Raw genomic sequence first — 25,304 nt, forward strand, 5'->3', positions numbered from 1 at the left:
TGCCGCAGGAATGGTTTCTCACTGGACACCATCCATAAGATGACCTACGAAATCTTAAATGTTAAGATGAAATTGTACGAAAAGGTTCAGTTCCCATCCCCTACCCCTAGAACGCTAATGGGTTGGGAACCAACTCAATCCTCTCTTTTCCAGTTATCTTTTAAACATTCCCAACAGGCATCTCCAAGCCCAGCAAGCCATTTCTCCACCTACTCAGTCCTGAAGGACCCAGAGTTGTAGTTTACAAGACGCCAGTTTAGCAAGAAGAGATTTAGGAATGCTAAGTCCTGAGACCTAACTTGGCAAATCCCCGTGGCTCCAGATAAGCTACTGGAGAGTCCCCACAGTAGTTAAGAGCACAGGGCCTGGGCCAGGCTGTCTAGATTCATAATCTTGGCTCTACTGCTTACTAGCTGTGTGACTGAAATGCTGTGCCTCAGTTTCTTCACTTGTCAAATGGGGATAACAACAGTACCAATATCAATGGTTTGTGGTGAAGGTTAAATGATTAACCCAGCATTCAGAAGAGCCCTTGGCTAACAGAATGAGTTCAAATCTATTACTATTTCATTATTAATAATTTGTTTCACCTTCTATTATAATGATACTACCTGAGAAACAAATAAATCCTTTTTTTAAAAATAATGTGATACCTCATTAAATATTTATATTCAGAACCCGCTGTGGTAGTTAACTGAGGAAAATGAAGTTCGCAGTTTAAGGGATTTATTTTAGGTTATATAACATCAAATTAGCATCAAAAGGAATAAATTCAAATCACAGTATTATATAGGTTAAGTATAAAGTAGCACTAAAAGTAAAATTATAAATGAGCTCTAGTCTGCTTCTATGTCAATAATTTAGGAATAAACAAATTTGGTGATTACACAATTTGAAATATAGGAGAGAAAGTTCCAAGGATATTCTTAAACTTTTTACACATCATAGAATTAGAATGGCCATCATTAACAAGTCAACAAATAACAAATGCTGGAGAGGGTGTGGAGAAAAGGGAACACTCCTATACTGTTGGTGGGAATGTAAACTGATACAACCACTATGGAAATCAGTATGGCAGTACCTCAGAAAACTAAATATAGAACTACCATATGGAGTTCCCTACGTGGCACAGTGGAAATGAATCCGACTAGGAACCATGAGGTTTTGGGTTCGATCCCTGGCCTCACTCAGTGGGTTAAGGATCTGGCATTGCTGTGAGCTGTGGTGTAGGTGGTAGACGTGGCTTGGATCTGGCATTGCTGTGGCTGTGGTGTAGGCCAGCAGCTGTAGCTCCGATTAGACCCCTAGCCTGGGAAACTCCATATGCCAGGTGAGGCCCTAAAAAGACCAAAAAAAAAAAAAAAAAAAAAAAAAAAAAAAAAAAAAAAAAAGAACTACCATATGACCCAGAAATTCCACTCTCAGGCATTTTTCCGGAAAAACTTTTAGGCACCTGCAAATTCATTGCAGCATTATTCACAATAGCCAAGACATGGAAACAACCTAAATGTCCATTGACAGGTGAATAGATCAAGAAGATGTGGTATATATACACAATAGAATACTACTCAGCCATAAAAAAGAACAAAATAATGCCATTTGCAGCACCAAGGATGGAATTAGAGACTCTCATGCTAAGTGAAATAAGTCAGAAAGAGAAAGACAAATACAATATGATATCACTTATATCTGGAATCTAATACATGGCACAAACAATCCTTTCCACAGAGAAGAAACTCATGGACTTGGAGAAAAGACTTGTGGTTGCCAAAGGAGAGGGGGAGGTAGTGGGATGGACTGGGAATCTGGGGTTAATAGATGCAAACTATTGCATTTGGGATGGATAAGCAACGAGGTCCTGCTGTATAGCACAGGGAACTATATCCAGTCACTTGTGATGGAGCATGATGGAGGAAAATGTGAGAAAAAGAATGTATATACATGTGTGACTGGGTCACTTTGCTATACAATAGAAATTGACAGGACACTATAAACCAACTTAGTGGAAAAAATAAAAGTCATTAAAAAAGAATTAGACATCCTTGAACAATTTCTATAGAAAAACAAACACACACACACAAAAATCCAATCTATTGCTAAAAGTATGCTGGACAGCAGAATTTTGAAGAGGGAAAACCTATCATTCATTATTTGAAATGGAAAAAAACAGTAATGCTTTCCCAGCTCTTAAAAAACTCTATCAATTTTAACTAATATCATTCAAACACATATAACCATTTGCAAAGAATCTCTCCATTTTATAAAGTATTTTAAACCCAAAACACCAGAATCTTTCCCAAGATTTCATCATACTTTCAGAAGTTTTTCTGTATTTTCTCATACACTGAAAATACTTTAGGGACATGAGCATGACCACTTTACGTTAGTTCATCTCTCTCAACATGCTTAACCATTCTTTTTCTTTGCATATAGGGGCTTTTTAGGCCTCTTGGATTCACTAAGGTTATTCATAGGATTCACTTTCTTAGAAGACATTCCACTCGGTAACATGGTAAGATGGCTGAGAGCACTAATGCACAATCAAGCCTATTGGGAGCACAGCTGGGCCAGACATGTGACAGTCTCCCTCTCCTGGCCTGGATGTACCAGCAATTTCAATGTTTTGTTTTGTGTGAATTCACCATAATGAGATTTTTGATTCAGGTAATGAATTCCAGGTAAAACAAATCTTATGTAAGTTGTTACAGTAAATGCTTAGATAGCAAAATGTCATAGTAGGGCTATCTACAGAAGTGTTTGCAACTCATGTCTCTCAGTTGCCAAAGCATGCATGTGTGTATCTTTGTGTATATGTTGACACTGAAATGGTCCATCCAAAATGAAATCCAGATAAAAGTTTTATTCAAGAGAGGGAGAGAAAAAAAAAACATGCTTCATTTACTTGGAAAAGTTGTCTGAAGGAATTGAAAAAAAATCCAGTATTTCACAGAAGTATTTTTACTAATATCAGTGATGAGCTTCTGATAGACATAATCATCATTCTGCAGAATTTCTTTTAAAGACAATTATTTTGAGCTTTTTTTTTTTAAAATCTAAACTCCAGATTTTTATCAGAAGTTCATCATACTACTCCTTGTCAAAATTAAGATAGTTTGGTCCATTGCAAGCTTGGTCTTAAAAAAACATTTACTGAATGTGCATGTGTTTTCTGTTAGGATAGTCGAAGAGTATTCAACTGGGGCTTGCTTATTTTATCTGAGTTTGAACTTTTAGGTTATATGACTTGTAATTTCATTTTCTTTCTCTGATTATTCGTCTATACTCAGTCAAGTGAGGCCAGGTTAATGCAGGCAGTTTGCAAGAAAACAGGTGCAGCCAACTTGCCAGTTACCCAGTGGAGGTGATTATGCATAAGACAGTATTGAAGGTCAAATTTATTTTTTTAATGTGAAATACACATATCAAAAATATTCTGGGAAAATTAGTAAGATCTTAGCTGTAAAGACCCTTCCCCATCCCTAAACTACAAAAACAAGAGGATGCTAAAGGTGTTCAAACACAAAAGGCCAAAAATCTTGCTTATAACTCTATCTTAATGAAGCTGGATCATTTAGATGCCCAGGTGTTTGAGTGCAAATAAAGGCTCAACCAGATCAACCACGGTCTGTGCAAACAGCAGAAGGCAGACCAGTGCCATAAAGAGAGAGAAAAGAAAATTGTTCAAGCCAAAGAAAGAGTAATGTTCTCCCATCTCCTAAGGAAGGAAAGAGGAAAGCAGACCTTAAACGGAGTTGAGATCAGACTGAGAGGCTGAGCTGAGCAATAGCTCTTCCCGATACTCTCCACCCATCTTGGTGAGTTCTGGAGATAGCCTGGTGATGTGTTAATCTTTTATTTTATTTTATATTTTATTTTCCTTGTTTTTAGGGATACACCTGAGACATATGAAGTTCCCAGGCTAGGTGTTGAATTGGAGCTGTAGCTGCTGGCCTCCACCACAGCCACAGTCACGAGGGGTCCGAGCCACATCTTTGACCACAGCTCCCAGCAATGCTGGATCCCCTACCCACTGAGCAAGGCCAGGGATTGAACCTGCATCCTCATGGATACTAGTCAGATTCATTTCCACTGCACCACAATGAGAACTCCCTGTGTTAATCCACTTTATGGGGTTGAATTTTTCTGAGAAAATGAGAGTTTATGCTTTGATTTACATAAAGTCCAAAGGACTCTATCTTTATAAAATTTCTATGAAATCTTTCAACATTTCTTAGAAAAGGAGCTAAGAAAAAAAAAAAAATGAGGTTTGGGCCCTCAAACACTGTCTCACTAAAAGTGTTTGCATTTTAATGAACCTGTGATTTTTAAGAAATTAATTTTTTTTGAAAGTACTAAAACTAGACGATCAAAACATTCCCACTCAAGATCTGATCGAAAACTCAGGATATTCTTCTAAGATTTGGAGCGACCACTACTTACTTTTGCAAATGACTAGGAGCACATATCTCAAGTTGCATATGGAGCTTATCAACAAGGTCAAGTTTCTGAAGAAGAGCCCCTTCAAACTGCTCACTTCCTCAGTGCTAAGGTCCACTCTCAGACTCAAATGGTGACAAGGAATGTACAGGGAACCTTCTCTGGCCCTTCAGAGAGCATTGGTCCAGCTGGACTCCAAATGCCCTAGTGTTGGGCTCTGACTTCCTAAGGAGGCAGTCATCACCAGCTTGTCTCCCTCCCAGACATCTTCCTGCCTCATGACAGCAGCCCTGGCAGCACTGTAGGCTTCCCAGGAGAGCTGTGTTGAGGGGTCAACAAGGGATGTTAAAACATCGCTGGAATAATCTACACATTTGGTGCCAGTTGATGTAGCTTTTCACCAATGACTCTTTACAAAATGGGCAGGATGTTTTAAGAGAGAGAGGAGAGAGAGATCTCTTTAATGCACATAGTAAACTCTTTATCTTGACTATGAACACGTGATGAGGAAAAGAAAGTCATTTTCAGTTCATGCTACCCTCTAAGGAGAGCGAATCCTGGTAACTGTGGTATCTTTTGTTTGCTAAGCACAAATGAAACATTCATCTTCGGCATTAATGGCTTTTGACATACTTGCAGCAGTATTAAGCAGCGGGTGGGGGGTGTGCAAGTTTGGAGACAGAAGCTTGGAGAGACCTAAATTATTCTGCGGAGGAAGGGGAGGGAGGTTGAGAGGCCATGAGGGAAGGCAGAGACTCTGGAGGAGAAAGCAAAGGAATCCCGGGGCGGGGTGTAGGGCTGAGAAGAGAGACCTGGGAGAGGAGTTAACCTAGTGGGGAGTTTTCAAAGATGTACAATTTCACCTCCGCATTTCTCTATAAATCCTGAATACACATCTTTAAACTGATACTGTGGAGGGGGTGCCTTGATCTTAACCTGTGTGAGGCAAACACGTATCTTGGTCCATCCCTGTTTCAGGCCCCATCACACCAGGGGCTCTCCTCTGCGGTACGTTTCTTCCTTGCCTCCTGCCGCCCAGTGCCAGGCCAGGCCAGCGTCTGCAGGCAGGGGCCGACCTCGCCGGGAGTAGGGTAGCATCACATTCAGGGGCGGGGCAGGGGGAGCATACAAGAGGAGGCTTCTCTCTGGTGAGATGCGCTTCCTTTATAAAAAATCCTTTTCATGATATGCTGGAGTTAAAACTGGACCACGAGGGCTGGTCTATAAGCATCCATAAGCAAGATACATAGATTTTGGAGGAGGGTGCATTCTAACTAGAAGATGCATAAAAGGACAAAAGCATCAAGTAGCAAATGAGATGTATTTCAGGAATTGAGTATCCAGGTAACCTCGGGCAGCTAGAAAATATATTGTTCAGCTAATACACACAGATAAGAGACTTCCAAGATTGAGTCTGGGAATACCTTTTCATTCACTGACTAATGATTTATGCCTGCAAAGGGAGCCCAGCTCCAGCAGCGCACAGCCGAGAAAGCGCAGGGCCAAGCATGGGCCCACCGCAGGGCTCTACAGCTGGGGCGCATGGCCGAGTGCGCATGCGCCGCTAAGCAGAGGGCCGCTGCCTGCGCCCATGGATTTCACCTCTGCTCCTCCACGACCACGCCTGGGCTGGAGGATGAACTTTTTTTTTTTTTTTTTTTTTTTTGCCTTTTCTAGGGCCGCTCCCGCGGCATATGGAGGTTCCCAGGGTAGGGATCTAATTCGAGCTGTAGCCACTGGCCTATGCCAGAGCCACAGCAATGCGGGATCCGAGCCGCGTCTGCGACCTACACCACAGCTCTAGGCAACACCGGATCCTTAAACCACTGAGCAAGGCCAGGGATCGAACCCACAACCTCATGGTTCCTAGTCGGATTCGTTAACCACTGCGCCATGAGGGGAACTCCAGGATTAACTTTTTTTTTTTTTTTTTTTTTTCCATCAGTAAAAAATGGCTGGGCCTCTCCTGCTGAATTTGTCTTAGGTGAACTAACAGATTCTCCCAAAGGAAAGGCGACCTTAGGAGCGGGGCGAGCAAACTGAGGAGACTTTTATCAGCTCTTGCGGTGCGACAATCCACTTGAACCTCCCAGCGATTGTGGTCTCTAGGGTAAGTATTTGGATGACAGAGGTCAGTCCAGTCCTTCCTTTCCTTTTCCCTGGTTAGGGGAAAACAAAGAGAGAGGCACTGGTACGGGCTCCTTTCGCCCCTATCCCTTCCAGCTTAACACACTATTGGACTATTTCCCTCAGTTCTTCAATAAGCTGGTGGGAGAAGGATACAGACAGAATCGCCAGACGCCACACTTCCACTGACATTTAAAGGTCAAGTCTCCTTGTACTGTACATAATGATATCTCCCTCCCGCGTGTATGAAAAGGACGGCTGTAAGAATCACTGGAGGGAGGAGAGAATCTTTGAAAGTTCATTGGGGCAAAAGGACTTGATTTAGTGTCATTCTGTGGGAAAGCTTAAGCTGACAGCTTGTTTCATAAAATAAGGAGTTAAGGAAAATGAAAAAGGAAGAGATCACCCAACTATTGTTTTTCACTTTTGTTCTTTACTGGTTTTAATATGGTTCTCCTCTCAATAAATAAAGACTTCTAAAAGAACTGGACTGATGCCTTAAATAAGATCTGATTTGATTTTGCAAACAGTTTTCTTTCTGAGCAGAGAATTTTCCTTTGACTGCTGGGCCCTTAGTGCCAAAGACCAGGTGTTACCCCTGAAAGAGATGTCATCTGTGGGAAAGCCGTTGGGCCTGTCTCCATTTTAACTTCCCTATCTGAAGGAAGAATTTATTTTGGAGGAATCACATATTTAGTATGTATTTCTTTTAAAATGTACTTCCTCTGCCCCTAGAGCTCATGAAAACCTCTTGTCCAAGAACTAAAAGCATCCCAGGGTCATTCTGTTTACTTTCCAGTGTTTTCACTTCAGTTCTCTCACTATGAACTTGCTATGATCCCTGGTGGGGGCTCACGTCTGGAAATAACTAATAACTTCAATTTACTGTGCGTGGTGTGTACGGAATGTCAGGCTGGGCACTTCACTTACACGATCTCATTTGATTTCTGCCACAGTCCTGCAGGGCAGTGATTATCCACATTTTGCAGATGAGGGGGCTGAGGTTCAGATTGGTTTTGCAATTAATTCAGGATTACAAAGATTTCCAGTGGCTGCCTGGGACAGAAACCTAGGTCTGTCAGACTCAGTCCACAGGAAACTACTTTGGAGATGGTGTTACTGCTTCCATATATTTACTGATGAAGTAGGTTAAATGCATTGTGCATGTACTTCTGATAACATGGTGATCACAGGATTTATTTTCAGAGCTAAACGTCTGATCTTCACCCCAATGCAGGAAAATTGGTGGAGAGATTAAAATGATTTTACATTGTTAAAAACATGAAGAATTTCCATTCATGGGCACAAGAGGGCACTCTAATCTTCTCTCAGTTGAGGACTTTTTTTTTTTTTTTTTTTTTGGTTAAAACAGCCCAAAGCCTTGAATCCCAGGGTTGGTTTTGCTCTGATTACTTGTATGAACTTTATCTTTTAGGTGCGACTGGAGCTCAATTTTTCCATTTGCAGATTTAGGACAGTGGGTCAAATGAGCTTTAGGGTCTCTTCTATCTTAAGAATCCAAGAATTCTAACTTACTAACAGCTAATTAAAGGCCCCTATTTTAATAAAGATTATTAATCAATGCAAAGGAATAAGGTATGTTTCTTTCATACTTGCTACACTTAAGCAAAAAATGTGCTCACAGGTTTAACTCATCATGTTTGCATAAAGCAAATCATTTCCAAGGCTTACAGTGGAATTTACTTATTTTTGGCTCATCTAAGAATTTCATCAAACTGCTGGAGAAATTCTCTCCCTCACACCAACTAGGTTCTCACTCTCACAAGGACCACCTTCCAGCTGGCCAACGATGGATCTACACCACCCAGATTGAATACATTAGCCAATGGCTCATTTCTCGTTTAGCACTTAGGTGATAGTTCCCTTCACTCCAAAATGACTCATATTTCATTGCTTTGTGGGACATTTCTATGGAATTTATTATGGGGACTTAGAAAAAAACACCTTCCTCATCACCTAGCTTGGCTGAATGTTTTCACAGGGGAGGGTTATTTTGAGATTCATTTGACAAACTGCTGAGTAGCTGAGATCCAGGGAAGCTCCTCAGCTAGAGCCCCTCAAAACAAGAGGAGTTTTTTTCTTTCCTGTAAATGAAAGACTAAGCCAGGAGCTCTGACAGGGGAGAGGGAAAATCCAACCAGTAGCAGTCTAAATTACACGAAATGATGGGTTTAAAGGAAATTTGTACATTATACACAACAGGGAAACTGAAGGAAAACACACCCACCCTGGAAGACCAGTGTTCTGACAAGTACACACCTGCTAAAAGCCTCTGCTGATCTTTCCGCCGAGAGGCAGAAAGACATTTTCTCTGCTGGAGCCTTGCTGGGTGATTACTACACAGTCCACTTGAACCACTGGGCTGCTTTTGCTCTGAGTCAATAAAAAGCCTCCTATATGTCTGGTCTTGGAAAAAAAAAAAAAAGTGACTTGTTCAGCTGGAACAGGTTTGCAGGCGGTCCTTCAAATACCACCATCCTCAGGGGCACTCAGGCCTTAGAGGCCTGCCATGGAAAGAAATGCCTCAGATAAAAAGAAAACTGCCCTTGATTCTAACCAACGAAAGGAACTGAAGTTACAGCCCAACACTAGGTCGATCAACAATTCTAGGAATGTCTTTTATTCAGATGCAGTTAAATGAATTTGGCAAGGCCAAGGTTTTGCAATGTAGTATTGTTATCGGTTTTGTTGCAAGTTGCTTAACTTCTCTGTACCTCAATTTATTCATCTGTAAAATGGAGATAACAGTACTTAACATTACTTAGTTGTAAAGATTAACTGGATTTACACATAAATCAAGTAGAGCAGAATCAGGCACCTAGAAAATACTTTATAAGTGTCATATAAGTAAGATCTTTTGTCCATTATTATTGTTATTGCTATCGCTGCTACTAAGGCCATGGGACACCTTGACAAGACTTTGCAATGCTGTTACAACATTTTGTCTTACTCTAGGCATTATTACTCATTTTTTCCTGTGTGTCCTACTTTCTCCTTAAATTAACTAGACATATCTACACTTTATGTTTAAATTCTTTGTAGCCATTTCAAGATTTAATGTCTCTCTCCTCTTTGGCGGGCTCCTTTGTTTCCTTCGAACCACTACACAAATATACAGACACGGAGTATACAGGTGACAAAGCCCAGGTGTATAGAGTGGAAAACAGGTCCCAATGGCACATAACAGGTTCCATAATGGAAGTGTGCACAGAAGTAGTTCTTGAGCTGTTTCTTGCAGGATTTGTGTAATTAGTCAAGTGAAATGGGGGTTTTCGGGAGGGTGATGTGGTTGAGGAAGGAACATGTTTCAAATCCTGGAGACATGAGACAGCTTATTTTCTTTCAGGGTTTTCTTTAGGCTCTAAATTGTCACTGGCTCTCTAGAGTAGAGATAAAGCATAAAGTGTTCAGCACCACGTTGAAAACTGCTCGCAGTCTGTCTGTGCAGTCCTTTCCCATTTCCTCCTCCTATTGCTCCTATAGCAAGCCATGGCAGCACATGTTCCTTGAAGTGCCCTTGCTTTCCCATCTCAAATTTTATTCATGTGGCTCCCTCCATCTGGAAAACCCTCCACCCCCTACTGAATCCTCCCTGCCCTTCTGTGCAGCTCACCAGTGCCCTTCTGGGACAGCTGTCCCTTAACCCTTACCTGGAAGTAGCCATCCCTTCTCCTGATCTCTAGCACAATTTGCTTGTTTCTTTACTGTACTCACCTCATTCTGCTTTTTATTATTTTAGAGCTGCACCTACGGCATATGGAAGCTCCCAGGCTAGGGGTTGAATTGGAGCTGCAGCTGCCAGCCTATGCCACAGCTACAGCAATGCCAGATATGAGCTGTGTCTGCAACCTACACCTCAGCTCACAGTAACACTGGATCCTTAACCCACTGAGCGGGGCCAGGGATCAAACCTGCATCCTAATGGAAACTTCACCTAGTTGAGGTCATTATTGCTGAGCCACAAGAACTCCTGCTTTTTGTTGGTTTAACTTAAACCTTATTATCTCTCCTACAAGATTCTCAACTACACCTTGTCAATTTTTTAAAGATTTCCTGAAGGTGCTCTGTATGATATATCTAGTATGATGCTAGGTACATAGTAGGCCATCAAAAAGGTTTGTTAATAATAATAATAGATATATATCCAGATTATATTAGGCAATATTCTAAGCCCACTGCAGGTATTATCTAATTCTTGTTTTGGGGGCTTTTTTTTTTTTTTTTTTTTGTCTTTTTGCCTTTTCTAGGGCCGCACCTGCGGCATATGGAGGTTCCCAGTCTGGGGGTCTAATCAGAGCTGTAGCTGCCGGCCTATGCCAGAGCCACAGCAACGTGGGATCCAAGCAAGGCCAGAGATCGAACCCACAACCTCATAGTTCCTAGTCGGATTCGTTAACCACTGAGCCACAACAGGAACTCCCTAGGTATTATCTAACTCTTAAACTCATTTGTTTAAGTAAAGAATTTAACATTTGTTTTGTGAGTAAAGAATTTAATAACCTTACCCAAAGAGAGGTCTAGTCTTTGTCCTTGGCCCCTGGAAGGTAATCTCTTAAGCCCTTGAATATCCTCCCTGATAAAGAGTATCTCTGTTTACCTGGGAGCTTTGGGGCCACTTCAAAAAAGTCTAAGGATGAGATTTATGGCGAGGTTTTGAGTCACTTGGGAACAGGCTTGACCACTGCGGGGGTGGGGGTGGGGCTGGATGCTGAGATCAGCTGTGTGGACCCTCAACAAAGACTCTGGACACCAAGGATTGGTCAAGCATCTCGGGTTAGCAGTGCTTTGTACGTATCATCACACTTCAAGACCAGGACACCAGCACTGTCCTGAGAGAGGACACATTTGAGACTTCCCTGGGCTCTTCATGTGGCTGATTGTAATCTGTGGCCTTGCTGTAATAAACAGTAACTGAGTATAACAGTTTTCTGTGAGATCTGTCAGTCCTTATAGTAAATTGTCCACACTAAGGGTGATCTTGAGGACCCTCAAATTTGTACCTGGTGTCAGAGTTAGGGTGGTCTTGTGGACTGTGCTTCCTCCTACTTTGCACTTGTGAAACAGGTACTATATCTCCATTTTATAGATGAGAAAACTAAGTGACAGAGAGGTTAAACTTTTTGTTCAAGGTCACATAGCTATAACTGGGATTTGATCCTAGGGCCACTAAAACAGAACCCATGTGCTGAACTACTTCTCTATACTGCTTCCGATGCCAATAAAAATTAAAGATAGATAGAGATAAAAATATTAAGAACAGACATAAATGAGCATGTCCTTAAATGCTGAAGATGTTTAGGGCAGCTTTTGTAGAAAATCATCTCTTACTATGACTTAGGTATTTAATCTCTATAAATATTTCAATAGATTTGATCTGAACAGTTATAATCATCTATAGTAAAACATTTCTGTGGCCTGAGCTAAGAACACTTATTTGTAAAAATATGTATGAGAATTGGGCCTTATGGTCATTGAATACAGCAGAAGATTTGTCGAAAATAACAACAAAAATCCACTTTGGAGTTCCCGTCCTGGCTCAGCTGAATGGAATCTGACTAGCATCCATTAGGACACAGAGTCAATCCCTGGCCTCGCTTGGTGGGTTAAGGATCCGGCATTGTCGTGAGCTGTGGTGTAGGTCACAGACACAGCTTGGATCCTGAGTTGCTGTGGCTGTGGTGTAGGCCAGCAGCTACAGCTCTGATTCAACCCCTAGCCTGGAACCTCTATATGCCAAGGGTATGGCCCTAAAAAGATGAAAAAACAAAACAAAGCAAAACCTTTTAGAGTCCTTAGGAGCAATCTCATGGTTCCTTGCCTTTCCATTTTAATTACTTGTATATGACTCGCACCACAATCATTTGTCTGGGAGCTCACGTGACTCAACCAAGCAGATTTACCTGCTCTTTGCCTTGTGCTGCTTGGGACACTGGCGGTAATGATCTCCATGTCTGTCACTGACAGCTGACTGAGAGATTCTGAGCATGGGGTCATGTCTAATTCATGCCCACATCTCCATACTCACTAAGTTGCTGGTATTTAGTCAGTACCGAATACATGTACACAGAATAAGTGCAAGCAGGCTCACTTGAATGAACAGCTGTTTAGAGAGTTGCTTAGGGCAGATGAACCCAGGTCTCTTGACCTTTTCTCAGATTTCTCTTTGGTCCATTCATCTTCCTCAAACAGGCAGAGGTCACTCCCTGCACCTCTCTCCCCCAGCACCTGTACGCCCCCCATTCCATTTATCTCCACTTGTCCTTCTAGCTTGAGTTATCTGGGTCAATGAAGAGGGATGTGTTAGAAAACACAGAGGACAAAAATAAACCAGAAAGGATGACTAAAGGAGCAGCTAGAATAAAATATTGCATTGAACAATTTAAAAGGAAAATTAGAGTAGATGGCAGAGAGTAGATTTCCTGCAATTTATGCTCATGCAAAGTATCTTTTAATAACATCTCTTTGGGGCTTCCTACCTCATGCACCTAAATTAGGTCTCTGGGAAAAAAATCAGCATTTGTAGAGAACGTGACTCCATATTGGCAAGTACAGAAAGGCTGAGGCATCTTTAGGAAACACAAAATACAGCTGACATGAGTCCAAGGTTCAAGATCAGGGTACCATTGAGCAATTTCTCAAATCAAAGAATATCTTTAAAGCTTGCCAACCCAACGAGATGAACCTGACCCATCACACTTGATTATTTTCGATGGGGCATGTGAGAGAGTGTTAATAATACCATTAAACTGCCCGCAAAATCTGAGAAGGCCATGTGGCCAATTTAATTTTTAATCAGTTGCCTATTTAATTCATAATTATTCACAGGGCGATGAAGCAACTATGTTTCGAAGCAAGGCAGAACATTTGGAAGCTGAGGATGATCAACACGTTTTTCATGGGCGGAGAAGCCAAGGGGCATCCCAGTGTCTGAGGACAGACATCTGCCTGGGAATCCAGAGGGCTGATCCTGGTCTAGCCCAACTGGCTGGATGATCTGGAGAAAAGTGAAGTAAATCAGAGGTTTTCAGACTGGGAATGTTGTCAAATGAAGTACTAACATGTAAAAACAAACGCAAGTAGAACTGGTTAAAGGCCTGTCCAGACACTCTTACTCCTAGCCTTGAGGCATCCTTGCGGCGGGGGTGGGGGTGTGCTTCAAGGAGGAGCCAAGCCTCCCAAGAACTCTGCATGGCACCAAGGGAATTTATTGCCCTAGACAGTCTCCAAATCAGCTTCAGTATCTTATGATTTATGTGGGTCAAAGGTTTTATTTATTTTTGCTGCTCCTTTTTTTTTTTTTTTTTTTTTTTAGGACTGCACCTGCAGCATAAGGAAGTTCCTAGGCTAGGGGTGGAATCGGAGCTACGGCTGCCAGCATACACCACAGCCATTGCAACTCAGGATCCAAGCCATGTCTGCGACCTACACCACAGTTCATGGCAATGCCAGATCCTTAACCCACTGAGGGAGGCCAGGGATCGAACTCGCACCTTCATGGATACTAGTCAGATTCGTTTCTGCTGTGCCACAATGGGAACTCCAAAGGGTTTTCAATTCCATGTACTAGAGGCATTTTAAAGCCCTCTAGATATCGAGAGGTATCTATTTTTCTTTGACAAGACTTTCTCTTCCTTAAACGTCCAATAGACGCTAATCCCCAAATAAGATCCCATATAGGTAAGTCATTAAGAAAAAAGTCTTCCTACTGTCACCCTGCTCTGTCTCTGAGCGATGACATCATCTATTTAGTAAAGAAAAACCACACAGAAGGCACTCGGTCATCTCCTGACGAGCTTTCTTCATTCTGGGATAATCATATTTTAACAATCTTTCCCTTTAACACAAAAGAACAATAGGAAGGTTTAGAGAAAAATGGGAAAATATTTAGGGTAGGAGAAAAAGTTATGTTACATATTCTACTCCAAAATTCTTTTACTAATAAACCTCATGATGTAACCTGGGGTATCAGTGTGTAAAATAAATGGTATTTGATAGTGTGGTTATGTAACTAAAAGCTGGTTTGCGATGTAGTGCACAGAACTAACCCCCACCCTCACCCCAGGCTGCCAAGATGGTAGAGGAAATAGTGAACAAGAGATGACAGAATTCACGCAGAACAAGCAGAACACTAGATGAGCTTGGGAGGGCTGCTTATCTGAGACTAGAATTTCAAGATAGTTGAAGTTTTAGAAACATATTAGAAAAGATACTGATTTCAAACTCAAATCATTTTATATTGAATATCATAGTAGCTGTGAGTGAGGGTAGGGGGTTGGGCAAATTGTAAGAATTAGCTCTGAAGTCATGTCCATTGGACGTCTCCCAATTCTGAAATGTCCCATGAGTACCTCAAACTCAGCATGTTCCAAACTAAGCATATCTACTCCCCTTCATCACCCCTAGACTTGCTCCTTCTCCTGTATCCTTATTTTTGGGAATGCCATCCTTGGTCAGTTACCTAAGACAGTTGTACCTTCTCTTTTACCCTCCAGTGGATTCTAGGTCCTGCTGATGGAATCTATATATCTACAGATCTATCTCCTATGTCTGTCCCTTTTCCTTTGTCCACACTGTCACTCTCTTCCTCAGGTCAGCATCATCTCTCACTTGGATGACCCCACCCACAACCTAAGTGGTCTCCTTGGTTATGGTACTTCCCAAATCAAATACATTTGTGGACTGCAGCCAGACTGTTCCTTCCAAAACACAGAGCTGCTTTGTCATTCATCTGCTGAACACCCTTCTTGCACCTCCTAAGGTAAAAAGCTAAACCACTTTAACATGGCTTATTAGACCTCTCAGAAGCTGCCACTTTATTCCTTGCCCCCTCCTAGCTTAGGGTAAACTACACTGGACCATTCTGGTTTGTTAAATGGGCCATTTTCTCTCCTCAAGGTCTTCACCCATATTGTTTCCTTGCCTAGGACACTCCTAGCCTTGTTTCTCTTACCCCGGGGTCTAGTTCCTATGCATTCTTCAGATGCAGTGTATTCATCACTTCTTCCCAGAGGCCTCCTTGGATTCCCAAGTCTTGTTAAGACATGCCTGCTATGTGCTTCTTCCAACAGTAATCTCTACCTCTCCTGTCATCTTACATAGTATATTGTGTTATAACTGTTCAATTAAATGTCCATTTCTCTAATTAGACAGTCGGGTCTTTGAAGGCAGACACCATGTCTGTGTTGATCATCAATGAATCACCAGTGCCGAGGAGAGGGCCTGGGACATGGAAGATAACCAACATATATGTATTACACAGAATGAAAGAAATTATGAATTTTTCACATTACCCCTCAGCATCCCTCACAACTGATGGGTCACTTTGTTTCTCTTCATGCTTATGCAATTTGTTTAGGGCTTTTAATCCATTCCTGACCAAGTCCTTCAGCGGCTGCTTTTTGCCTTCAGGATAACGTTTACTGTTTAATCTTGGCATGAAACAGAAGGCTCAGTACTTTCCCAGCTGCATTTCCAGAACCTTCTTTAAATGAAATCTATGCTTAGGTTTCCTCAAGGTCACCTTAGTTCTCAGTCCTTAGTACCTCTGCACCATTTCCCTCTTTCTACCTGTAACACCCACTGGTTATTTACTAATTGCTCTTCATGACTCAGCCCAAGGTCATGTCTCCTTGGAAGCCCAGTCTACCAAGCTTTCCTTCTCTTTCTGGTAACAGAATTGGTATCGGTTTTCTGAGTGTCATTGTACCCTATCCATTTTTCTCCATAGTGTCTGAATTTTGGCTTTCTTCTAAGATCATACATTCATGAAAAGCAAGGAGAAGAATCTTATTTATCTCCATATTCACCTAATTTAACATAGTACATGACACAAAAGGGCGCTTGATAAATATTCTTTGAATAAGTACTTTCCTTTTAAATGAATCCATCTTTAAAATACAGGCAATGACAACCAAAAGAAGCAAAAGGAATAAACAGATATCTTTAATTTTTTTAGGCCAAACTTGCATAACGTGCTCAGATAATACTTATGAGGATCTACACGGACACCTCCTGGCAGGATGACCACTTAAACTCAGACCCAGGGAGCAAGGAAGGGACATTGCCTTCACCTTTACCTGTTCAACATTTTTTTTTCATCTGGTTTCAACTGTACTTTAAGAATATTGCTTCCAGAATATAAGCCTTCAAGTCATCCATGTTCATAAAGTATTCCCCCCAGTCTGCCTGAGTCTAGGCAGGATTCTCAGTCACACCATTACTGCAGATGCTGCCACATTTGAGACATTTGTGTTATGGGGTACAACTGCCTTCTATTTTTTTTTCCTTATTTAGATTTCATCAGGTCTGTACAGAGAAGAAATGAGTAGTAGGGTAGTCTCTGAGAAGACATAATACCTTCCAGCCAATAGTTCTAGAATAGTTGGAAATTATTTTTCAAAACCCTGTTATTCTCTTGGAAAATGTCAACTGCTTCATAGACAATGAATCCAAAAAAGACTGCTGGTGTTTCATAGACAGTGCAGCCTAGACATCCCCCTGAGAGCACTGCAGGCTGCTGTAGCCTAACCCATGCTGTCTGGAAGCTCCCTAGAGATCTACTAATGTCATCCTCTTAAGAACTATTTGAACGTCGTGAGCGTTCAACAATGTAGCCCACATTCCTACAGATGTGAGAAAGTGGAAGGACTCCTATTTATCCACGAGTGTAAATACTCCAACAGATTTAGTCACAGTCCTCCTTCGCCTAAATTTGGTTCTTGACGTGTGTTCACATTCTTCTCTCACACACAAACACACCCACCTATTACAATATCTATAAATAATCCCGCCTCTGCAGGCCTGGTTTGAAACTCAAATTGGGGTTAGTCAGCATTTACAGAGTGGTCTGCACTTTTCCCAAAGGCAAATCACGGGAGCTTAAGCATTTCGAGATCCTCCCCTGTAGTGTGCCTGTACTTTTAAGCTCTCAGAGGCCAGGAGGGATGTGGAGTAGAGGTCAGGTAAGAGCACATGTCAGAAACTAAATCCTCAATGTCAGAAGCTCGTCTGAAACAGCAGCATGCATGTGACAGTAGCAGGCTCCTAGGACCTGAAATGTCAGTGGGTCTGTCTTGCAGGATCTTTATAAAGGGTAAACAACAGCAGGCAGTAGAACTTGGGCTCTCTTGAAGGTGAGGCCAAGGTCATGGCCCAGTGTGTGTGTGTGTGTGAAAAGATTTATTTAATGTAAAAAGATTACATTTAAAGGAAAGATTATTTCCTTTAAATCTGTTCTTTTGAACAGATTACATTTTAAAAAGATTTATTTAAAGGAAAGCATTTTGTAGTATTCCCACTCTTGATCTGGGAACAAAATGACTGGGTTAGGAGGGCTGGTGATGGGGCCATGAGGGAAGCAGAAGCAAAGTCAGCAATATGGCCCTGTCACAGAAAGTTACATTTTTCCCAAAGGCTTTGGATGGCTAGAGATGACAAAGTTTGACAGCTGAGCTTGTGACAAGAAGACAAAGTAGCTAAAGAGGATTTTCGTGCTCTCTTGACCAGCTGCACTCAGACTGCATTTAAGGTTCCCTTGGTCACCCTCACATCCTGGGCAACCCTCCATGTAGCCTTCCCTTAACGCTAAGTCCCTTTGACAGGATGACCATTCACGTTATCCTGATCTGGTCAGACAGAGAATACAGAGCCACATGGCTTAATTGGAAGGTCAGCTCCTTAACTACACTGCAAATTACCTGAGGGTGTAGACTGCATTTCACACCTCTTTTTTCTTGTCCATTCTAGACACAGGCTTTCAATAGTGACAGTCATAAATACTTTTTTTAAGGCTACATTATTTTGTGACAGACTGTTCTTAGCATGCTATATGAACTAATTTAATTTTCACACTAATCAAATGAGGTAGTGTCATTATTATCTCTGTTTTAGAGAGAACACTGTAGCACAGAGTGGTTAAGTAACTCGCCCAAGGTCACAAAGTCATGACAGGCAGAGTTGGGATTCAAATACAGACACTGTGGCTCTAGCATTAACGCTCTAAGCCAATCCATGCATGGTTCTGCTTCTTACAGACACGTGTGATTCCTGAATTCCCTGTGGCTTTTTTGATACTGAGGCTTCGAGAGGATCTCAGGAAGTAACGGATCTTCTGAGAAGAGAAACCTACTAATGCAAACACCAAATCATAGCCTCTTTTTATTCCTCACTGGGACCACCCAGAGAAAAAACAACAGCAACAAAAACCCAAAGAACATTTTGGTCCTGTGTGATTTTTTTTTTTCTCCCTTGGTTGGGTCAGCCCTGGTAGATTCAGCTTGGTCCTTGGTTTTCTACAGCCTCAGATCCTGTAGGAGAATGAGTCTCTTCCAAGGCCAGCTCATGGCTCAGGATATCCCCAAAGTGGGGCCAACTTAAACTTCCTGTGCCTCAATGTGTCTTGTACCCTTTTGGGATCTCCATCTCTGTGAGATACACCAGACCTGATCCAACTTCCAGAAGCAGGGTTTGAGTAATGATTCTCTAACTCCTGCTCCCATAGTGATTTTGTCTCTGTGTCATACACACGGGGTATGACTGTGGGACCACAGGAAAAGAGCTATAGAAACCACCAAGGGGACAAAGGCAGGGTTGGAAAGGAAAAGAACAGGATTCCAGGGAGTTCCTGTTGTGGCTCAGTGGAAATGAATCTGAAGAGGATTCATGAAGACATATGTTCGATCCCTGGCCTCGACCAATGGGTTAAGGATCCGGCATTGCCATGAGCTGTGGTGTACATCACAGACGTGGCTCAGATCTGGTATTACTGTGGCTGTGATGTAGACCGGTGGCTACAGCTCCAGTTCGACCCCTAGCCTGGGAACCTCCATATGCCACGAGTGTGGGCCTAAAAGCCAAAAAAAACAAAAAACAAAAAAACAAAAAACCCCAAAAAAACACAGGATTCCAGAAAGGTAGAAAAGGAACAAAGGGCGGATCATCAGCAAGATGAGGACAGAGAAGGCTCTGGGAATTGGAAGCAGTGAAGAGCAGCAGAGCAACAGCCAGCACTGGAAAGGGAGAGGCCCGGGGACAGGCCAGGTCAGGGGAAGAAAGGGGAAGAGGGGAACAAGAAATGAGAGCAGGCTGAGGCTGCAGCCAGAGAGGAAACATGAGACATTCAGACTGGACAAGGGAAGAAGGAGGGCAGAAACGATGCAGGGTGAGAGAACTGAGCCTAGGACACAAGTGACATCAGAGATCTGCTTCTGACCCTCTGACCATCTTACTCTGAATTTCCATTTCCAGTGGGGCTCAGAATTTCCATTTCCAATGGGGCTTAGCGCTGAGCCTTATCTCGAGCTACAGGAATATTCTGCAGAGATAACAAGAAAGGGATTGGAAAATGTTCAGTGTTTCATGGGGCATTTACAGAAGGTGAACCTAACCAACCTATTCAGTTTAGCTCTGATCACAGCTGAAAATGAGAGTGGCTGCAAGCCACTCCTCTAGCACTCCAGTTCCAAGGACTAAGCCATTCACTCTACAGTCACCAATGACAGAGCTGCCACCTGGATTAGGATTTAGGGTTATAAAGGGAAAAATCCACGTTCTCTGTGTACCAGTTGTTCATATGGAAGACAGATACCTAGAAATAGAAATGTGGGGAGAGGTGCAAATAAAGATATTAACACAGGAGTTCCTGTCATGGCTCAGTGGTTAACGAACCCGACTAGCATCCATGAGGATGCAGGTTCTATCCCTGGCCTTACTCAGTGGGTTAAGGATCTGGCGTTGCCCTGAGCTGTGATGTAGGTCGAAGACTCGGCTTGGATCCTGAGTTGCTGTGGCTGTGGTTAGACCCCTAGCCTGGGAACCTCCATATGCTGCAGGTGTGGCCCTAAAAAGAAAAAAAGACATCAACATAGCATTACTGGGGGGCAGCAGAGGTAATCCTCTGGCCATTTTCCAAGTATCCCCCCATTCCTTAGTCCAACCAGCCTATTTCACCTGGAAAGCTCTCTTCCCAATTCTGACCCCCAGGCCATATTCCTTGAGTCTTGACTATTTCCCAGGTCAAATTCCATTTTTTTTTTTCAAGAAAGTATTTCCAACTCTTAAACATTGGAATTAACCTTTCCATTCTGTGTGCTTCTGTAACACTAACTTACATCTCTGTTTTAGTATGCACCTCAGTTAGGTTTTTTTTAATTGTGTATGGTGAAGATATACATACATAGCTATACGGACATGGATAAATATCTCCAGCACTAGGTTGTAAGCTCATTTGACAGCAGGGTTGATGCCTGATTCACCTTGGGGTCTCCCACAGGCCTGAGCATGGAGGTTTCTTAGAAGGTACTCCCAAGTCTGTTCAATTTGAACTATTCTATAGTCCCTTTTAGGATGCTAAAGTGAGAAGACCATGCCTCATTCTGGCACTTGTGAGTCCTTGTTTGCACTTGCCAAAAATAATTTCTTGTTCTAAAGAGGCATAAAAGAAATAGCCTTCAGATCGAAAATGATCCACTCACTCTTCCATATTTGGAGGCAAACAGGCAACAAACAAACAAACGAAAATACCAAACAAAAAACCTTAAAATTCATCAAAAGATTTTTAATTGGGAAAGGACTCTACATTTCATTTAATCCAATATCTTTACTACAAATGAGGAAACTAAGTTCTGAGAAATTCAGATACAGAAATTCTTTGGTATCACTGTCAGAATCAATGATATCACATTTTGAGACCCTTATGTTCAAGGCTCTTTCCAACAGACCAATAGTTTACCTTTAATAAAAAGAAGGGGAAAGAGCATGGTTTAAAATGTAGAAACAGCATTAAAATATACAGAGAAAAAGAATTCATTGAAAAGCTGTATTCACTATAGAAAAAAAGATTTCTTATCAGTCCTTTGTCCATAAAGCAAGCCATGCTTTCACTAACATCAGCAAAATGGTTTATAGAGTTTAAAGTTTTAATTTAAAAATGTGACTTTTGCAGTTTGCAGATTTTTTACCCCTAGGGTCTCCAGTCATTCTCTGCAGTTGGCAGGGAGAATTGTTCTGAGGTTCTTCTCCAAGCTATGCCAATATGTTTGGGTGACACTGGTCATTAACAGGTGTTCTTAACAGTTGTGGAAGGAAAATAATACATCAAGGCTTTGTTGAGAGGCGCACATTCACACTTGTTCTCTCCCATCACGATTTAGGCAAATGCAGCAGATGCAGTCAAATCTGACATAGTTCACTCCATCCCAGTTCTGCTATCAATGCCAGAACCCTTGCCTTTTCCCTGCCCTTTCCCATGTCACTGCCGCCCCACCCCCACCCTGACAGAGCTGATCCAATATTACAGATGCCCTGGGTCGGCACACACAAGCACACATGCCCACACTGCATAGGTCTAAACACTATATTTGAATTTAAAACTTACTGGGTTCCAATTCCAAATAAGGATAACTTACTGGGTTGCAATTCTGAATAGGGAGATACATATCTTTACAGATAAAACAGGGAAATAGATATATTTATATTATTCAGAGGTATAAGATATATACATATCTATGTGTGTTCTAGTTAGCTAGTGATACATAATCACTCAGATAAAGACCATCTAGTTTTGAAAATCCTTTCATCTGTTGCAGAAGATGGTCTGGGAAAACTGGATTGCAGTTAGAGAATTCTCCCCCAGCCCCCCAGCTGCTTGCTCTGCACTTCCAAAGTCCTCCTTAGGGGCACAGGGACAGTGTATGGGTTTTTGGAGCCAGCTACCTAGGGGCTTAAATATTAGTTCTGCTGTTTACAACTTGTGTGATCTTGAGACAATTACTTAATCTTTCTGGATAATAATTTTCTTATTTCTAAATTGAGGGTGTTAATACCCATCTTGGAGGTAATGCATGCCAGCAGGTGTAACATGGGAGTACTCAGTAAATAATGGCTATTATGATGAAGGTGATGATGAGGGGGAAGAGGAAGAGAGGAAAAGGGAAGAAGATGGTGGCCTCCACCTCGTGAACATCGTCTGTGTTTCAGCATCTCTCAGTAAGTCTGGGCAGAACTTTACTGCTAGTCCTTAGCTGGAGAATACCAAGCTTGAGGTAGGGAAAAGAGAACTAGTGGAGAGGCAGGGGGGAGGGGGGAGAAGGGGGAGAGGGCCCATGAATGGCTAGCACTTAATATGTGATTTTCCTGTCTTGAGCTTATATATACATACACTCATGTCCCTTCTGTTGCTGGGAAAAGGGCATTCATAGCAATGAGTTCTGTTTCTTTTAAAGAATCAATGACTTTTTTTTTTTTTTGGCATGGAAAAACTAAACTTCACAAAGCAGGGTGAACAAATTCCTGTGTCCCCCATGGTAGCTAACCATAGCATTTCCAGTCACAATGGCAGGCTCTGCTCTTTGCAAACTGACAATTCCAGTAACTGGGTGATACCCTATAGATCGCAGAAAAAATGCCCAGCTCCTTTCTGGAGTCTGGGAGTCAGAGTGCATAGCCACGCCATGGACAGGGCTGCTGCTGTGGTCTGAACAGTCCAAAGTACAACAGGAAGGAGGAAGCTCCAGCCTACCAGGACATGCCCTGAATGATAGAGCCATTTAGCGCCTGCCTAAGATGCCATTCTGTTTGCAAACACGTACTACTTGCTGTACCACCTGACAAAACAATTCCATTAGAGAGCCTAAAGACAAATGACTCATGTTAAAAGAGGCCTGTGTATCATTTCAGGGATGACTCCACAGGCGTCAATTAAACATGGAAAAGACGTGTTCTGAAGCACAGCCATCTGGCATTTCCCAAGGAGCTGTAGTCAATGGCTGATAAAACACAAGTGATCATAACTATAAAGATATTCAGCAACTCTCTCCTTGCTCAAAAGCAACAAGAGCCCATGAGGACAATGAACCTGGAAGACCTCCAAAAGAAGAGGCAAGGAAGGAAAGGCTGCTTCTGAAGCCAGCCTGGCTCTTTCTCATGCATAGAAAGCAAAGATCTGGGGTTGCATGAGGTCATCTTGTCTGCCACCAAAAAGCTGACTGCTCCCAGGGATGCTTGGGAGTTTGTCTGGAAGTCTAGGGGTGAAGTCAATTGTTATGCCTCCAGGTGAGAGAGAGGACTGGCACTGGTCCATCTCCTGCTCCTAGGAGTGCTTTCCAAGTATCAGAATCCAGGACTTTGCCCAGCACAAGAGACCAAGATCCCTGTAGTCCAAACCTCCTTCCCTAGAAACCATGTTTTAACCAGCTATTGGGAGGAAGGAAGAGGACACATTTAACAAATCTAATGAGAGTGATGTCATGGTACAAGACCCCCAGGAGCGGAAAAGTGGCTGGTGCAGAAGTGCTTTTCAAGGCTTCAGTTCTAGATCAGCCAGGCAGACATCTGTGTATATATATAGAGAGACAAAGCTTCAAACACCACCACCTTATCACACCTAATGACTGCCTGTGATGAGCACCTGCATTCTCTATTTCTGGCTTTTTCAGCAACAAAAATATGTGTTTTTATACTCAGTCCTGGTTCTGAACCTATTCTTAATGCTAATCCATTTTTTGTTTCTCTCCCCACTAGGCAAGGTCAGATAAATGAGAAAGGAAATACCCTACAGTATTAATTTTGATCCAGATCTAAAATTGTTAATGACTTTATATTCATTACCCTTGATATCTCCTTTTTGAGTGATTTCAAGTAAACGAACCTCTTACAGACCCTGGTCCCACAATTAAGAAGGTAATGTTCTTAGAATGAGGCTTTCAAGTAAAAACAAAACAAAAAGACCCAAACAAACAAACAAAAAATGGTGCTTCTGTTCTCCTGAGTCCTCTTAAGTCCAATGATGCAGAGGACTTAAATCTCTTTACAGCAGCCGCATCAGTGTTAAGTTTTTGGTTGGAAATAAAAAGCGGTTTAGTTAAGGTCACTGACAATTACTTTCTCAGCACAATGGAAATGCAGCCCAACCCATTAACAACACTAAAATGGCAGAAGCAAACACAGTGGGAACAAGTAGGAATAGAAGAATACCTGGGATTGCCAGATGGGAAAGGGGTACGTTGTGGAGGTGAGGAGGGAGCGAGGCCATCCAGTCAGCATTGCAGACCTCCAAGGATGTCTTTGTCCCGCTGGGGTTGGGGGAGCAGATGGTCCCCATCCTGAGTTTCCTCCTAACCTTCCTAACTGCTAGCATCCCTCTCTGTCAGTCAACTGCTGAGGCTCAGCCCAGTGCCACTCACTCAGCGATCATCATTGCCCGGGCTCTCGAGCATTTTAGGGCCACCTTTGTCACGCTAGCCTGCCCAAAAGGCCTTTCAGGTGGGGAGACGGGGCAAATAGGTGGTTCCCTAGCCCCCAGCACCTGCAGTCCCCACCCTCTCTGGCCCAGCCGCTGTTCTACTCCCTTAATCTGCTGAAACCCGGCTCCGCTAAACTTCTTAGGTTCCTCCTCTGACGCCAGAGGAAGGTAGGCCCCTCGAAATAAATCATGCAAAAACTGAACGTCCCATGAGCAACCACGCCCGGAGGCACTCACACGACAGGTGCCCACATCGCAAATAGTCCTGCCGGTGGTTCTGTAATACACACGTGAGCGCCCGGACGCACCATCCTTAGCCTGACTTATGCTTCTGTGTGTGTCACTGGGCTGGCACATAAGCTGGGCCTGCCTGCTACCTCTCCCCGGTTCCTCCGCACAGGTTCCCCTACCCTGTGGCTTCCGAAGGCGCTCAGAAGTGTAACCGGCGGCACCAGGACTCCCGGCAGCCCCGCCCCGCACT

The 25,304-nt window shown here is 42.6% G+C and overlaps 1 protein-coding gene across 2 annotated transcripts in view; it reads right to left on the minus strand.

Moving 5' to 3' along the window:
- The window catches only part of PLCXD2 (phosphatidylinositol specific phospholipase C X domain containing 2), a 53,866-nt gene extending 28,562 nt beyond the window's left edge, over positions 1 to 25,304 (minus strand). For both annotated transcript variants that reach the window (XR_014824866.1, XM_003358819.5), the window contains exon 1: positions 24,556 to 25,304. Coding sequence is in view for 1 of the 2 variants with exons in the window: in XM_003358819.5 (XP_003358867.1) it covers positions 24,556 to 24,718 (163 nt within the window). In the remaining variant the exon portion in view is untranslated. The remainder of the gene's footprint in view (positions 1 to 24,555) is intronic.

The sequence above is a fragment of the Sus scrofa genome, chromosome 13 (assembly GCF_054392235.1).
Source record: "Sus scrofa isolate SSC_HxYL_T2T_F1_AM1 chromosome 13, Sscrofa_HxYL_maternal_Yorkshire_Landrace_v2.0, whole genome shotgun sequence".
NCBI classification, from domain to species: domain Eukaryota; kingdom Metazoa; phylum Chordata; class Mammalia; order Artiodactyla; family Suidae; genus Sus; species Sus scrofa.